The sequence below is a fragment of the Marmota marmota genome, unplaced genomic scaffold (genome assembly GCF_001458135.2).
Source record: "Marmota marmota marmota unplaced genomic scaffold, marMar, whole genome shotgun sequence".
Classification (NCBI taxonomy): domain Eukaryota; kingdom Metazoa; phylum Chordata; class Mammalia; order Rodentia; family Sciuridae; genus Marmota; species Marmota marmota.
In genome coordinates, this window is record NW_026000138.1 from 1,010,285 (window position 1) to 1,027,165 (window position 16,881).

General features: G+C 47.8%; 1 protein-coding gene across 4 annotated transcripts in view; it reads right to left on the bottom strand.

Annotated features, from left to right (window-relative positions):
- Dnah10 (dynein axonemal heavy chain 10) overlaps window positions 1-16,881 on the bottom strand; it is a 115,512-nt gene that overhangs the window by 78,480 nt on the left and 20,151 nt on the right. For all 4 annotated transcript variants that reach the window (XM_048785492.1, XM_048785491.1, XM_048785490.1 and 1 more), the window contains exons 11-19: window positions 15,539-15,733; window positions 13,299-13,469; window positions 11,610-11,786; window positions 10,497-10,622; window positions 9,506-9,678; window positions 7,076-7,227; window positions 4,918-5,082; window positions 4,150-4,357; window positions 906-1,062 (exon numbers count right to left, since the gene is read on the bottom strand). In XM_048785492.1, the coding sequence (XP_048641449.1) occupies window positions 906-1,062; window positions 4,150-4,357; window positions 4,918-5,082; window positions 7,076-7,227; window positions 9,506-9,678; window positions 10,497-10,622; window positions 11,610-11,786; window positions 13,299-13,469; window positions 15,539-15,733 (1,524 nt within the window). The remainder of the gene's footprint in view (window positions 1-905; window positions 1,063-4,149; window positions 4,358-4,917; window positions 5,083-7,075; window positions 7,228-9,505; window positions 9,679-10,496; window positions 10,623-11,609; window positions 11,787-13,298; window positions 13,470-15,538; window positions 15,734-16,881) is intronic.

The following is a 16,881-nucleotide window of genomic DNA, read 5'->3' on the forward strand; positions in this document are numbered from 1 at the left end:
TGAGATGGACATCATTACCCCAAGTACATGCATGAAGACATGAATGGTGTGACTCTACTTGTGTACAACCAGAGACGTGAAAAATTGTGCTCTATATGTGTACTGTGAATTGAAATGCATTCTGCAGTCATATATAACAAATTAGAATAAATAAAACTAAATTTAAAAATAAAGGAAACATTAGAAGAAGAAAAAAAAAAAAAAACGCCTGAAACACCCCTGCCCGGCTGAGCAAACCAGGTGAAGAGTCAGCCCCGGCCCCCAGCCCACAGAGACAGCCCCTCCTCCAGCTGCTGGAAACACAGCCCCTGGGCTGTTCACAACAGTCGCTCATTCAACAGGCCTTCACCAAGAGCCAACTTCGACCCAGATGCTCTTCTTAGTGTAGGGGATCCAAGGTGAAGGAGACCCTTGGGCCGTGTTCGCCGGGCCTTCTCCAGGCCGGTGGTCTATAGATTAATTAGCTGAGAAAGAGGGAGGCAAGGGGGTGTCAAGTGGGAGGAAGAAGAGCAAAGGGCAGCAAGGCAGAGGCACGAAGGAGCCGCGTGGGGTCAGGCAGGAGGGAGGGAGTCAGCTCAGCGGCGCCACTGTTGGACAAGGTGGAGGACAACCCAGACAGGACCTGAGACCAGAAGGGCGGCAGGTGCCAATAGCAAGGGCCACCTCACGGAGGCATGAGGAGTGTGTTCTAAGTGAAATCAAAAGCCGCTGGGAGGCGTCTCCACCAGGGATGAGAGGAAATGGTGTGCGTCTTACAGGGCAGATGGGATAGAGTTCATCCAGGGCCTGCAAAGGAGGAGCTGGGAAGAGACGGGGGAGAGGCAGAGCCCGCGTCCTCCGCCTCCCAGGGGACCTGCCTTCCACAGCGGAGCCTCCTGCAGGGCAACACGGCCTCCGGCCCTTACCTTGGTGATCTCCACGCAGTTTCGGACGCAGTTGACACACAGCTTGTCGATCTCGTTTATACTGGGGTGAAGGATGATCTCAGGAGCCGTCAGAATGGTCTCCGCTTGGAACAGAGGGACGTTCCCCAGGACTAGAGAATTAAAAGACTGCAGATTCCTAAGAGGGCGAGGGGAGAAAACTCAGGGACCATTGGGTGAAACGCCCGACAACTGAGCCAACAGAAGCACCACCGCCCAGCAGGAACACACAGACTGGGGCCTGTGACCCTGTGCGTCCCTTTTATCCTGAATTTATGTGAATTGTGCATTTCTAATGTTGGAAAGTCGGCTACCTCTTGATGGGAAATGACAGTGATGACCTCTAAACACTGCCCGGCTCAGGTACAGGTAAAAGGAACACTCCCTCCCTCACCCCATCTGCCATCCTGTGTTGTCCTTTCTGGGGTCACACAACCAGGGACATGCTAGGATGGGACACTTCTTCAGCCTTCAAATCTGCTTCCCCTCTTCCCCCCACACAACCCAGTAACCTCATGGTAGCTGCAGAGATTTTTAAAAACACCTTCTCTCTCTGTCTCTCCCCAGATTAAAACACTCCAGAACCCCCGCTACTTTCAGAACCCCAAAGCCCCTGGTTAGGGTTTCTAGATTGTGACTGATCCAGCCCCACCGGACTCTCAGCTTTGCCCTCCCTCTTGACCCTTCAGCTGGTCTCTGGGTGTCTACACAGACAGCTCCTCTCCTTCCAGCCTGCTCCCTGACCTCAGGCCTGGGCTGACATGTGGCTTCCCATGGCCATTCTGGACCACCACAGTACAGCAGCCCTCAGACATAAGTTATTCGGCTATGTGTCTTCCTCAGAAAGCACCTCACACACGTTCCCTGGGTCTTGCCTTGCTCCCCTGAGGGGATGGAGAAGCTCCCCGAGGACAGGGCCTCATCTGTGACCAAGACACAGTCCAGAGCCTGGCACACATCAGGCTCTAAGAAGCCTTCAACAAATGAATGAGTGAATGGTAGACCAATGATGAATAGATGGGTGGATGGATGGATGGATGGTGAATGGGTGAATGGATGGATGGATGGGTGGATAGATGGGAGGATGGATGGATAGATGGTGAATGGGTGAATGGATGGATGGATAGGTGGATAGATGAGTGGATGAATGGATAGATGAATGGATGGATAGATGGGTGAATGGATAGATAGATGGGTGGATATGTGGATGGATGGATGGATAGATAGATGGATATATGGATGGGTGGAGGGATGGATAGATGGGTGGATGGATAAATGGGTGGATGGGTGGATGGATAAATAGATGGATGAATGGATGGGTGCATGGATAGATGGGTGGATGAGTGCATGGATTGATGGATGGATAGATGGATGGATGGATGGATGGATGGATGGATGGATGGATGATGGGTGGATGGGTGGATGGATGGATAGATGGGTAGATGGATGGATAGATGAGTGGATGGGTGGATAGATGGATAGATAAATATATGTATGTATGTATGTATGCATGCATGTATGAATGGATGGGTGGATGGATAGATGATAGATGGATGGATAAATAGATAAATGAAAGGATGGATACATGGATAGATAGATAAATGTATATATGTATGTATGGATAAACAAAAGGATGGAAGAATGGATAGACATGATAAATTGATGGATAGATGGATGGATAAATAGGTGGATGCAGAGATGAATGAAAGGATGGATAGATGGATGGATGAATGGATGGATGTATGGATGGAAAATAGCATAGTAGAAATGCAAACACTGCAGAAGGCAGCTCTATATACGGGGCTATTTTAGGAGTCTAAAAAGCAACAATAAAACATAAATGAAATATATAAAAAACAGATTTACTTAAAGAATCAACTTGTTTGTCAAATGGGGTCCAGAACACAAGGCCAAAGGTCTTTATTGTATTTATTAATGTGTTATCTCAAAGTGGATTTAGCAGCTCACAGAGACACTTAACTACAGGAGGAGACCCTAAAATCAGTGGAGTAGACCAAAAAAGGAAGAAGATGTTAATCAGAGACTCTTGTGGTGTGGCACTATACTGTCCAGGTTCAAATCCCTGCCCTCTCTCTCCCTCACTGCATGGCCCCAGATGAGTCCCTTAACCTTCCAATACTTTGTGTCCTCTTCTATAAAATGGGGATGAGAACTATAAAGAGCATGGCACAGAGAAAAGTACAGGTAAGCACTACTGTCTGTGAACTTTAAAAGTAAATATAACCAGAGTCAAGAATGAGATTAAGGGGCTGGGGTTATAGCACAGTAGTAGAGCACTTGCCTAGCACGCGTGAGGCACTGGGTTCGATCCTCAGCACCATGGAAAAATAAATAACATAAAGTAAAGGTATTGTGTCCAACTACAAAAAAATTTTTAAAAAAACAATGAGACTAAGAATGCAAATCATAAATACCTGTACACTAGCTACATTAGGCTACAAATGTGGTCCTAAGCTTCCCACCAGCCAAGGAGGAAAAGGAAAGTGATGCAGTCAACAATTCATCACGACCATGCCATTTAAAAACAAAACAAAAATGAAAGAGAAAAAAAGAAAAACACCTTTTCAGGAAGCAAAGGTCAAATAGCAAACTAGGGTTCTTCCCAAAGAACACTGTGTGAAGGGAACAACATCCTGCCATGTGGCTGTGACAGGCACTGCTGAAGGTCATAGGCCAGTTTCTAGAGTAGCCCTAGGTGGCCAGCATGCACACCAGGGCAGTGTGAGGGCCGCTACTGCGATGATGTCCAGGCACTCAGCACTGGCTGGCCGTAGCCAACCTGCAGGGCATGAGGAAGAGAAGGGAGAGCGGCTGCCAGGGGCAGCGGCAGGTGCAGGAGGCAACCCACACCCCTGACGACAGTTCCAGAGGCCAGTTACTAGGCCAGCAGGAAGGGGAGTGGGCCAGGGGTCTTTCCGATCGGTTTCTCTTGGAGACCCTCTGCTGCCAGCTGTGCCACACTCGGACCTCGGAGAGTCAGGGCAGACAGATGGATAATCCCGCACATTGTGAATGTCAAGGGACCTAACAAGAACATGAGCCCAAACGAAGGTCGCCCTCCTTCCTCGGGGCCCTTTTGGCCAGAAGGCAGCCTCCCGGTCCAACTAAAGCCCATCCTGCCCCTGCCAGGCCCTTCAACAGTCAGACAAACAGACATTTAACCCGGGAGTGCTGTTTGCAACACACACACGGAGACAGGACTTACTTCAGGATGAGCCTCACCAGCACCTCGTAGATCCTGTTCTCCCAGTACTTGTAGTAGGCGGACAGCTTAGGGGCCCTGCCGGTGTTTGTGTGGATGACCAGGCCCTCGACCTTGGTCAGCAGTGGCCCGATGGCCAGGTACCACCGGACCATGTGATCGATGTCTCTGGCCCTCTCTCGCTCAATGTACTCAAAGAATTCCTTCACTCCTGCAGAGGAAGACCCCGTCACAGCCATCCGTGACACAGGGAAGGACGTCCAAATCCCAAGCTGTGTGTCCAGCTCACACAGCCTCCAACCTTGACCCCAAAGTAGTAATTGAGTCAACACCCAAGTCAAGATACACCCCGAGCCAAAGATCAGCGAAGACCCCCGAATGCGAGTCATGTGTGCACAGGTGTGCCCGGGACAGCAGGTGGCTTTGGGTGTCCTCAGGTGACCTTCCTTTTCTTGAATTCCTTGTTAACTAGTCCAGGACCACTCAAAACAACCCATAAACAAGCAAACGTGAGTCCACAAAGAGCACGGGCCACCTCACTGTCACCAAGTTACTGACAAGAGCACTACTGATTTCCAGACCTGAGATTCTGCAGAACTATTTGTCTATACAGTGGGATATGACTGGGATCCTTCCAGGTAAGTGTGTGGGACCTCTAGGCATGCTTTTTTATCCCAGTGGCAGAACAGACATGCATGTTACATACAAAACCCTGGCCAACAGGACTGCCCATCCCTCCTATGGCTGGAAAAACCAAGAAGCCAGTCCCACCTGGGAGCTCCTCCTCACTTTTAGGCGCTGGATATTTAAAGAGGTTTACGGACTCTATGAACGTGAGCCTGGAGGAAATGTCGTCAGAATTCTTGTGAATCTGGTGGACAAGAGACTCGAACTTCCCAATGGCCTGTTTGCACCGACTTATATAGTCAGCAATACCTTTGGAGAAAAAAAGAAAGATGTGTGGCTTCCAGCCCTGCCGTTTACATCCCTCCTACCAAAGACATTAACATGACACCCGTCACAAGAAAGTGCTTGTGCCAGCTGCTCGGGCCTGGGAGGGGCAGAGAGCCACTCAGACCCCTGAGGGACCGGGAGAAGGCCTGTGCCCAGAATCAACTGAGATCATCAGAAATGGCTTTACTCTGTTTATTTTATATTTAGACATAAATTAATTTCACTTCTATTTATATATGAATACATTTAACATTTATATGTATATCACCACCACGTTTCTTTTGCTCTTAGCATACTCATGTTTGAGAGCCGTGGAGAGAAAGCCCCATGGGGCCTGGTATCTTCTCACTGCCCCCTTCCTGGGCCCTCCACTGCCTGCTGCCTGCCCGCAACACCCCAGCCTGAGCTCACGAAGTTCAGCAGGACAGTGAGCAGTAAAATCTGAGGCAAGTACTTAGGATCAGTCCCATGCTTCATAACAACAACAACAACAAAAAAAAAACCTCAAAAATGGTTGCAGACTGCTCAGTTACCCATGAAACTGGTTACGCATGAAACTGTAACAACTTTAGGGGGAAAAAATGAGAGAAAAATTTTAAGATCTAAGGCGAGTCGACATTTTACCAAAAACAACATCTTGGACTTCATCAAAATTTTAAACTTTGGCTCAACAAAAGACCCCACTGAGAGGATGAAAAGACAGGCCAGAGTGGGGGGAAATACATGTGAACCACACGTGCAGCCGGGAGCAGGAGCAGCAGCGGGAATGTGCACTCGGCTCTCGGGGCTCAACAGCACGTGCTGCGGCGAGCTGGGCGCCCGGCTTGCACTCAGAACAGTGTAATGAACAGGAGGACAAGCAGAGACCAAGAGACACAAGAAGACACTTCATAAAAGACACGAGACAGCAGACAGGCATGTGGCCAGCTGCTCAACCCCACAGCCATTGCAGAAATGCAAACTCCAACCACAGGAGACCCTGTGACCCAGGGGCCCAGTGGCCAGGGTGGGAGCATGAGGGAAGGGGCCCCTCCTGCACTGGTGCTGCAAGCATAGAGCCCCCTGGGAGAACAAAGAGCGGCGTTAGGAAAACCAAGCCAACCACCCAGCTGCGCAGGACTCAGCCATCAACGCCGAGCATTCACCCTGGAAAACCACCCAGAAAAGGCTCAAAACATCCCATAAACAAGCAAACGTGAGTCCACAAGAGCACGGGCCACCTCACTGTCACCAAGTTACTGACAAGAGCACTACTGTATTGTTGCATTTTTATCACACTCTTGAAAAAAACCAAATGACAGCTGTGTGGAAGGGATAACTGGTCAGCAGCAGGGATCGCTGGTCAGCAGGGTGTAAGGAGAGGGCGGGGACAGAAGGACGCAGGTTCCACTCCAGCCACTGGGCGTGGAAATGTCCAGGATCTCCAACGTGTCCAAGTCCACGTCTTGGGTGTGATATTTTGATTCTGCAAGAAGCTACCTCTTGGGGGGCACCAGGTAAAGGATCCGTGGGACCTCCCTATATTTAATTCTTACAATGCAAGAGAGCCAAGTATTCTCTCCCAGTTCCATTTTTAATTTTAAAAAGTAAAGGTCACTTTATGTTCAGAGGTGAGAGGTCAGTGGAGTGTCAAAGTAGCACACTTTTTAAATTTTGTTCCCAGAGAAAGCCTGGGGATTCATTCCAAGTTCCACAAAGAATTTTTTTTTATTAACCCTCAAAAGCTATTTAACTCGGGCTGGGGCTGGGGCTCAGTGATAGAGCACTTGCCTAGCAAGTGTAAGGCACTGGGGCTCAATTCTCAGCATTGAATAAATGAATAAAATAAAGGCCCATCAACAACTTAAAAACTTTTTAAAGCTATTTAACTACAACTATGAACGTGAAAAAAATTGCAATTCAACTCAAACAATCTAAAAGAATTATTTTTGGCGTCCCAAAGTCAAAAGGGCAGTCAACAGCAGGGCCCTGTTACCTAGCGAGTTCCAGTTCAGCCTCTTGTAGCCAGATCTGAACACGCGGACCAGTTCCTGTGAGTGATCATCAAGGAGGAGAGTCTCCGCCTCATTCAGGGTTCCAATGAGCATGTGGTAGTGGTCCAGCATGCGCTGCATCCCATCTGTGTACCTGCGTGTTCCAGGACAGAAACAGTGACGCCCGGGAGAAGCTTAATAGCCCAACTACAAACCACCAAAGATCAGGAACCAGCACGTTTAATCAAGAGGCCTGCAGAGGGGAAGGGCTGTAGCTCAGCATCGGAGCTCTGGCCTAGCAAGGACAAGGCCCTGGGTACATCCTAGCACTGGGGCAGGGGGTGGGGGAAAGATTCACAGAAACTTCCAACGATTCCACTATTCTGACTAATTTTGTTTTAATATTGGTTGTTATTTGCATTAACATGTAATAGTTTATTCTTGTTCTTTTTAGACTGGTGAGTAAACTCATACTTTAAACACTTCCTAGTTTTTTTTTTTTGTATTACAATTCTTAATACACATAAATACCACACTTTTTGTATTTCTGTTTGTATATAAATATGTTGACACCCAATTCAAGTCTTCATACATGTACTTCGTATAACGATGTCCATCACATTCCACCATCCTTGTTACTCCCCTGCCCCCTCCTTTTCCCTCCCACCCCTCTTCCCTATCTAGAATTCAGCCAATTCCCAAAAAACAAATCCCCAATGTTTTCTCTGATATAGGGAGGTTGACTCATAGTGGGGTTGGGAGGGAGAGCATGGGAGGAATAGATGAATTCAAGTTCTTGATGAAACAAAGATGTGGAAAAACGCTTTTTCATGGGACACAGAAGACTTTGTAAGCTGTAGTGTGATCTTAGATAAGAGATACTTTTCACAATAGCTGTGTCTCCTTCTGCACATAGATCATCTCAGAAGCTCAGGCCCTACATATATATATGTTTTATTTTTGTTCCAACTTAGCTGATAGTTTAACATTGCTCATGGTTCAGTCATTAGAGTTAACAAGCTTCAAGAAAAAAATCACTTCCTTCTGTCTTTTCCAGGTCACCAGTGAAGCTGGCTCCTGAATTCATTCTGCTTGCTTTACCCCACAGGCTATGAGCTTACATTTCTGTTGAGTAGCCAGAAGGGTGCCTGTATTTGGTCAAAATACTTTTGCGTATTTGTTTATTTTTCAATACAGTGACCAAAATGGAGGGAGGAGCAAGAGATCCCTCCTGTTCAGAGAATGATACTTCATGATTCAAATTTAAGCAATTTTTCTCCAAGATGAGGCCATACAAGTTCACTCAATTACTTTGTAATAAACACCTACAGGTTAATGTAGTCCCACACTCAATACTATTAACCACCCAAAGTCTAGGGACTATCACTGTCTTCTTCCACTTGTGCTACTAAAACAAAATACCAGAGATTAGATAATTTATAAATAAAAAATGGGAGTTCATAACCCACTTGAATCTAATGTATGAAATATGATATATCAAGAGCTTTGTAATTTTTTTATTGGTTGTTCAAAACATTACAAAGCTCTTGACATATCATATTTCATACATTAGATTCAAGTTGGTTATGAACTCCCAATTTTACCCCTAAACACTTCCTAGTTTTGAGTGTGGTTGCTATGGTCTGGATCTAAGAATGCCATCCACCCCTGCAAGCTCATGTGTGAGGCAATGCAGGAATGTTCAGAGGCGAAATGATGAGTTTATCAGAGCTGGAACCCCATCACTGAGTGGACTACTGGGTGGTAACTGTAGGCAGGCAGGGCATCACAGGAGGAAGTAGGTCACTGGAGGTGTCCTTGGGGACTATATCCTGTCCCTGGCTCCTAAGCTCTCGCTCTGCTTCCTGGCTGCCTGGAGTTGGGCAGCTCTCCTCCACCACACCCTCCCACCATGATATTCTGCCTCACTCAGGCCCAGAGCAATGGAGCCAGAGACCAGGGGCTGAGCCTCTGAAACCAGGAGCCCCAAAGAAAATTTCTCTCCTCTAAATTGTTCTTGTCATGTATTTTGGTCACAGCAAGAAAAAACTAACACACACCGTGGTCAATGTTGATAGTTATAAGACCCAAATGAAAGCTCTGAGGGGCTGGGGTTCGATCCTCAGCACCACATAAAAATAAAATAAAGGTATCATGTCCACCTAGGACTAAAAAATATTTTTTAAAAAATTAAGGCTTTGGGCTGGGATTGTGGCTCAGCGGTAGAATGCTCGCCTATCATGGGCAGGACCTGGGTTTGATTCTCAGCACCACATAAAATAAAGGCATTGTGTTGCGTCCATCTACACTTAGAAAATAAATATTTTTTTTTTAATGAAGGCTTTGAAGGGAGAGGGTCCTAAGTAATTTTTAAGAGTATAAGGGGCTGAGACCAAAGAGTTTACTGATGGTTTAAGAGAAGATCTGTTTACCTAAGAAATTTGTCCTCTTGGAGAGCAATGTTTCTTGCGAGTTCAGGGACAGAGAATCCCAGCTGTTCCAAGTACTTGGTTTCATGAATAATCTCCTTGAGAGCTGGAGAAAAATTGATTACAAAAATAGCCCCCTTTTCCAGAGTCGACACCTCCTCATTGTTGGCAGATGTCTGTGGAAGAGAAGTCTCATCAGCCTGGGAAAGACGGGTGGTCCGAGGAGTAGTAGGAGTCAGCACACTCCAAGTTAAACGTGAATTTGAAAAAAAAGATCAATGTGGGCCCCTTCTCCCTGGAACTAGATGAAGTGAGCATTTTCTTTGGTGAACAGAGTTTTTAAAAGAATCTAATTTCATCACCAACATTTAAAAATTAGGAAATCCCATAAAAATCCAGAATTCTGGCTTCCTTTGAAAGCTAGGGAAATCCAATCACATCGGCAGGGATAGGCTGGCAGTGGGCTGGCTGCAGCTGCCCCTTTGGATAGGACGTAAGCAATCCAAGCTCCTGGGGGGGTCCCACCCGGGGGGGGGTCCCACCCGGGGGGTCCCACCCAGCCCTCTTCCTTCATGTCGGTAGAACTTGACAATTTGGTGGAATCAGGAACCAACAACCTCCAGCTGCCGGGTTCCTCCTAACGGCTGCATTTTTTTCCACTGAGCACTCGACACACCAGGCCCAGCGGTTAAGATAAGGATGAATGGCATGAGAAGGCATTTTTCTGAAGTTTAAAAAACGGTCCACTGTCAGCTGTTCCATGCATGGTTCAAGTGACACTTTGCATGTCTCTGTCATCTTGTCCCATTTTCCATGCGGAGACCAAGGTTAAACCTCATGACCAGAATCACCAGGACTGCCGACCAGCCCATTCATTCCCTATCCGTCTCCCTTCTCCTTTCCACCCACCTCATGGGGGTCAGCAAATCACACTTCGGGAAAAGGTGTAATGCGCCCCATCCCGGCCCAGCCCGGGCAGGAGTCCACCGCACACCTTAGTGAGCAGGCTCTTCTTCATGAGGTTGGGCAGGACCTGCTCCGTGGTCTCCTTCCACTGCTCGTACTTGTGGTCCTCGTAGTCCTTCATCGTCCGACCCACCTCCAGATATTTTTGTTTGACCTATTGAAGAATTCAAGCAATTTTGTCCTCGGAAATAACATTTTCTCATCTCTCTCTCTGCCTACCTCTGTTCATTACTTATAACACCTTGGTTCGAGTAGGTGTGACTTGAAATCCAGGCTTGCTCTAGCATAGATCATTAAACTGCACCCCCAGCAGCATGTGGTATGGCCCATGCACTAAGAATTGTTCCTTATGTTTTTAAATGATAAGAAGAAAAGCCATGCTCTGTGATACAGGAATTATCTGAAATTCACACAGCAGCGTCCATAAAGTGCAGTGGGTTTGGGGGTTTTCTTTTTTTTTTTTTTCGATATTGAGGATGGAACCCAGGGGTGCTCCTACCCCTGAGCTACATCCCTAGGGATTTTTATTTGATTTTGAGACAGGGTCTCACCAAGTTGCCCAGGCTGGCCTCAAACGTGCAATCCTCCTGCCTCAGCCTCCCAAGTTGCTAGGATCATAGATGTGCACCACCATGCCCCGTCCCATAAGTAAAGCTTTACTGAAACAGCTTGTGGGCCTGTCTACTCCTCATCTGAGAATACTCTCACAACAGTATCAGACTGACTGGTTACAACACAAATCGTGTGAGCTTCAAATACCCCAAATATTTACTGCTTGGATCTTTAAGAAAAAGGTGGCCGACCTCTGCTCTGTAATGAACAAAAAGCCATGGCTCGCTGGGAGGACCCGTCCCAAAAGGCAGCGGTCATAGGTCAATAGAAACCCTCAGGACCCTGGAACGACCTGTGTTTAAAGATGCCATAGAGAAAGGACACATAAGGCCGTTTTAAATATAAGCCCTAAACTCAGGACCACAGGAAAGACCCCCTCATCTGCAGATGTGAGTTTGAGATCAACGCGTTTCTCACATGGCCCGATGCCGGTGGTGGCCACCCAGGCAATGATCCCCCTGTACCCGGGAGACCTGCCGCTAGGAGGGAGCAGTGGGCAGATGGCAATGGCTTCGGAAAAGCCACCCACCTCCTGGCCCCGCTCGCTGTCCAGGATCTCCTCCACTTCCTGGAACCTGAGGATGGTATGCTTGATGCGGAAGAACAGAGACCGCTCCCAGTAGACGGAGCCCGCCACCGGAGGGTGGTTCTTGTACAGAGGAGGGTTTTCGAGGTTCTTGACAAAGATCTTATTCACGATGTCGATCTGAAAAGCAACGGAACGTACTGTTGGTGCTGGATGTCACCACGTGAGCCGAGAAGCTGGAGGGGTGTCCCAGGACACAGAGCTTTCACCATGTGTGCGCCCCACGGCTTTCCCTCGTGCTCCTGGTCATCCTTCCCTTGGCTCGGCACCTGCACTGCTCCAAGTGGCCTTAGGGACGCAGGCCCTGCTCGCTGCACACGCTGGATTATCAGACATCTGGAAATCTCTTCTAGACATAACCAGAGTCAAGTCGAAATGATAATAAAGCAGCAGCACTTCTGGGCATGGGGCGTAGCACTGCGGCAGGGGACTTGCCAGGCAAGCGCGAGGCCTGGGCTCGACCCCAGCACCGCTGTGTTCCTGAGCATTGCATTTGAATCATTAGGGGTGGTCCACCTCCAACCCCAGAACCTAAGGGTGTGACACAGGCCAGCAGAGTTGCAGACAGACTTGAGGCTGCAGGTCTGCGGACTTTAGCATGGGAGCTCTCCTAGACAGGCATCACACTCACAAAGCCCCTGAAAACAGGCAGGAGGGACCAGGGAGAGCCCAGAGTGGAAGGGGCAGGAACTGTCAGAACCGGGGCAGAACAAAGCGGTGGACCCTCCCTGAAGGCTCCAGGAGGGAATGCAGCCCCGCTGACCCCTGGATGCAACCCAGGGCAATGGTGACAGATTCTGCCCTCCGGTTCTACAAGAGCATAAACTTGTGCTGAGGTCACGGCAGGAAGATCTGCCAGAGCAGCAGCAGGACTAACACCCGAGGGGTCCGCTTGGGCCTTTCCTTCCACGACCCCCGTTGGCCTAACCATTTCCCGTGTTCTCAGCTTATCTTGTGATTATTCACTTGTGTGCGCATGTGTGTTTCTCCCACTAGAAACTGATTTCTTTTTGTTGTTGTTCTTTTTTGTGGGGGTGGGTACCAGGGGTTGAATTCAGAGGCACTCAACCACTGAGCCACATCCCCAGGACTATTTTGCATTTATTTAGAGACAGGGTCTCAATGAATTGCTTAGGGCCTCGCCATTGCTGAGGCTGGCTTTGAACTCACAATCCTAGTGCCTCAGCCTCCCAGGCCACCGGGATTATAGGCATGCACCACCCCGCCCGGCTAGAAACTGATTTCTTTAATGGCAGTTTCTGCGTTTCACTCATCCATCTCTGTGCTAATGTCATCACTTGGAACACTGAGCACTAGATGACTTTTTCTGAATTAACCGTCAGTATGTGGACAGTCCCTGGACGAGGTTAGCCACCACCACTATCATCATTACGATTATTTCTGACTCCTCAGGCCTGCCCTAATGTGAGGGAGACAATATTGTACTTGATAAATGCTTATTTAATTTCTTCACCGAGTAAACAAAACCGAGCTGTTGGGGTCACCCCCATCATGTGACATGCTCCTGGGGAAAACTCTGCGGTTCCCTGGCATTTACATAGGAAAGGGTGATTCAGTCCATTTGGCCACGTGGATTTTTATTGCCACAAGAGCTATGGATTTTCCAGTTACCTCTTTACAATATTGGGCGAGAATGTCATTAAATTTCATCATCATCTGCCGATTCACAGCCTCCCGCGAACGAATATGCTTAAATTTTAAGAGCATGTCAAAGGCCGCTTCGGCGGATCGAAGTGTCTTAAAAGATTCATCAATGAAATTTTTTGCTTCTTTCTCAATAACCTGGAATTAAAAAAAAATCATAAAGCAGCCCTCATGTCCCTGTAACTATTCTGCAAAAACAAAGTGGCAAGAAATGAGGGAAAAAAAAAATCCATGACGGGAGGAAAAGATTAACATTAAACAGAGACATGAGGTGGGAGGGAAAGGTAGAGAAAAGGGAAATTGCATGGAAATGGAAGGAGACCCTCATTGTTATACAAAATTACATATAAGAGGTTATGAGAGGAATGGGAAAAAAAACAAGGAGAGAAATGAATTACAGTAGATGGGGTAGAGAGAGAAGATGGGGGGAGGGGGGATAGTAGAGGATAGGAAAGGTAGCAGAATACAACAGTTTAATATGGCATTATGTAAAAATGTGGATGTGTAACCGATGTGATTCTGCAATCTGTATTTGGGGTAAAAATGGGATTTCATAATCCACTTGAATCTAATGTATGAAATATGATATGTCAAGAGCTTTGTAATGTTTTGAACAACCAATAAAAAAAAATAAAAAAATAAAAATCCATGACAGGGGACAGATTTCTACTGCACTTCCGTGGGAACTGGCACAGCTAGAAACAGCAGCTGGTTGCAGGGATTTTCTGCTCTCTCTCACCAGCCAGTTCAAAACAAAGGGGGAGAGAAGATTTACAAGAATTAAATCATATTTTTAAAACACATGGGAAAGTGCCAGGTGTGATGGTACACACCTAAAATTCCAGTTGCTTGGGAGGCTGAGGCAGGAGGATCGTGAGTTCAAAGCCAGCCTCAGCAACTTAGTGAGGCTCTAAGCAACTCAGAGAGACCCTGTCTTTAAATAAAATATAAAAAGGGCTGGGGGCGTGGCTCAGTGGTTAAACACCCCTGGTACCAAAATCCCCAATACAAAACAAAACAAAAAAATAAACAAACAAAAAACCATGGGAGGGGACAAGAATGGGAGAGAATTGGCGGATTTTTTGCCGTACAGGAACTTTAGGAAGGCCAAGAATTATAACCTCATGTATCCACAGGGGAGCAGGTGAGCACTGGTTTGCTCCAGAAAGAAAAAGAAACCTCTAGGAGGCTGAGCATTTGGAGGCACCAGGCTGGGGGTTGGGGTGAAGGCCCGGGGCAAATGCAGCTCTCTCTGCCTCTGCACAGCCAGGCACCCCCCATCCGCACCCCCTTCGATAAGAGTGGAGGTTAGTTCTAAAAAATTTCAAGCAAAATGATGCCGGAAGCGAGAAATTAGTGACAGACGTCTTCAAATTTCCGAAGTGATTTTCCACTTTGAATTCCGTACCTCTCACCTCGGAGTTCACTCATACCAGACTCAAAAATATATATGTCCCGTGAGACCTGTCTGAAGAAGCTACTCAGAAATGGGCTCCAGCAAAACAAAGGAGTCAACAAGGGGAGACATGAGATCCAGGAACCTGAGGACCCTGAGGAGAGTCCCCGTGTGGGGGGCGGTGACACCTGTCCCACCTCGATTCCCAGGCAGGGGGGTCTGTGCTGTATGGAGCAAGCCCTGATCACGTCCAGCTGCATGTGAACTTGGTCTGCCTGGGGAGTGGTGCGGGGACAGCTGAGGAACGTCCACGTCGCCTCACACCTTACTCTGTATTGTTTCTGGGTTTTACTAATAAGCAGGTATTATTTTTTGTGGTTTAAAAACAAAGCAAAGGGCTGGGGATGTGGCTCAAGTGGTAGTGCGCTCGCCTGGCATGCGTGCGGCCCGGGTTCGATCCTCAGCACCACATACAAACAAAGATGTTGTGTCCGCCGAAAACTAAAAAATAAATATTAAAAAAAATTCTCTCTCTCTCTCCCTTTAAAAAAAAATAAAGGTATTGTGTCCACCTACAACTGAAAAATAAATATTAAAAAAAAAAAAAGCAAAGAGGGGTTGGGGCCCTGGGTTTGATCCCCGGCACCACATAAAAATAAACAACATAAAGGTATCGTGTCCACCTACAACTAAAAATATCTAAAGAAAAAAAAAAAAAAAAAACTAAGTGTCACTAAACAACCCAACAAATTTAACATGGGGACAGCATGGTGACTGCTTCCCAGGTCACATAGACAGGTGTGTGACTTGCCAGGACTTCGATCTTGAAGTCGTCCATCACAAATTTCCAGTACTGGGCGGACTTGTTGCTGAAGGGGTCGAAGGTGAGGTTTTCCATGGGGGTGACCAGGCTGTCCACTCTGCACAGGACATCGTTGATGCGCTTGGGATCTCCTGTCACAGCCTTCAGTTCTGGACCAAATATATTGTAGAATTCCTCCATAACCTGCCAGACAACAGAAAAGGAGGCTCTGCGTTTTTGTTTTCTCGTGAATATTCCAACTACAAACGGAGAGCACATATACATTTACCTGAGCACAAGAATCCCGTCACACAGGCGACCACCACCCACTGAGACCTTTGGAACTATGCCACTGCACTAGGACCACACCTGGACACTGACCCCTGCTCACGTGTCTGCACATTCTCCCCTGCCACCCCCCACCCTTCCCGGGCTGCTCCTGCTTGCAGCCAGATGCCCATTGTCATTTTCCCTTCCTTCCTGCCTCAGGGACTTTGCACTCACCACTCAAAGAGCCTCATGGTTCCTGCTTAGCCCTGAATGTCTCTTTCTTGTGTCCAGCACTCACAGACCCGCTCAGATCCTAGCCATGCTTCCAGAGCACCCTCCACTGCTTCTTGTGGCCTTTCAGCTGTAGCTGTGTGTATGTGATTGTCCTTTTCCTCCACTAGTTGGACTCTCCATGAAGCTAAGGACTAGGGAAGTGTTCTAGGGCTGGCGACCCAGGCCCTCGCCCTGGATAGGTGCACAGGCCCTCCCTCAGGTGTGGCCTGTCACCATCACAAAATTAATGACTTTTCCTGTGAACTTGTTTATGTCAACACAATCCGTGGAACTGTGGTGCACAGGTGAGCAGAACCTGCCTGTCTGTTGTCCTTGCCACCACCTGCCCCCGCCCCGTGCACCACACAGAGCACTTCGATGCCCCCATGAGCAGGGGCTTCCAGTGGACTCCCAAGACTCAACGCCAGCCGAGGCAAGTGCGTGGCATCTACAGTGAGTAAGCAGGGGCAGAGTAAGCAAGGGCACCTGCCGTCCAAACCAGGGCTTGCAGCCAGGCACCATGGTGCACACCTGTAATCCCAGAGACTCGGAGGCTGAGGCAGGAGGATCAGGAGTTCAAAGCCAGCCTCAGCAATGGTGAGGCGCTAAGCAACTCAGTGAGACCCTGTCTCTAAATAAAATATAAAATAGGGCTGGGGATATGATTAAGTGTCCCTGAATTCAATCCCTGGTAGCCACCCCGCCACCCCCCCCCAAAAAAAAAAAAAAAAAAAATGGAAATCTAGACACCATCCAGAGTTCTTGTAGTGGTACTTTGGGATGGGGATGTGTGTGTGTGTGTGTGTGTG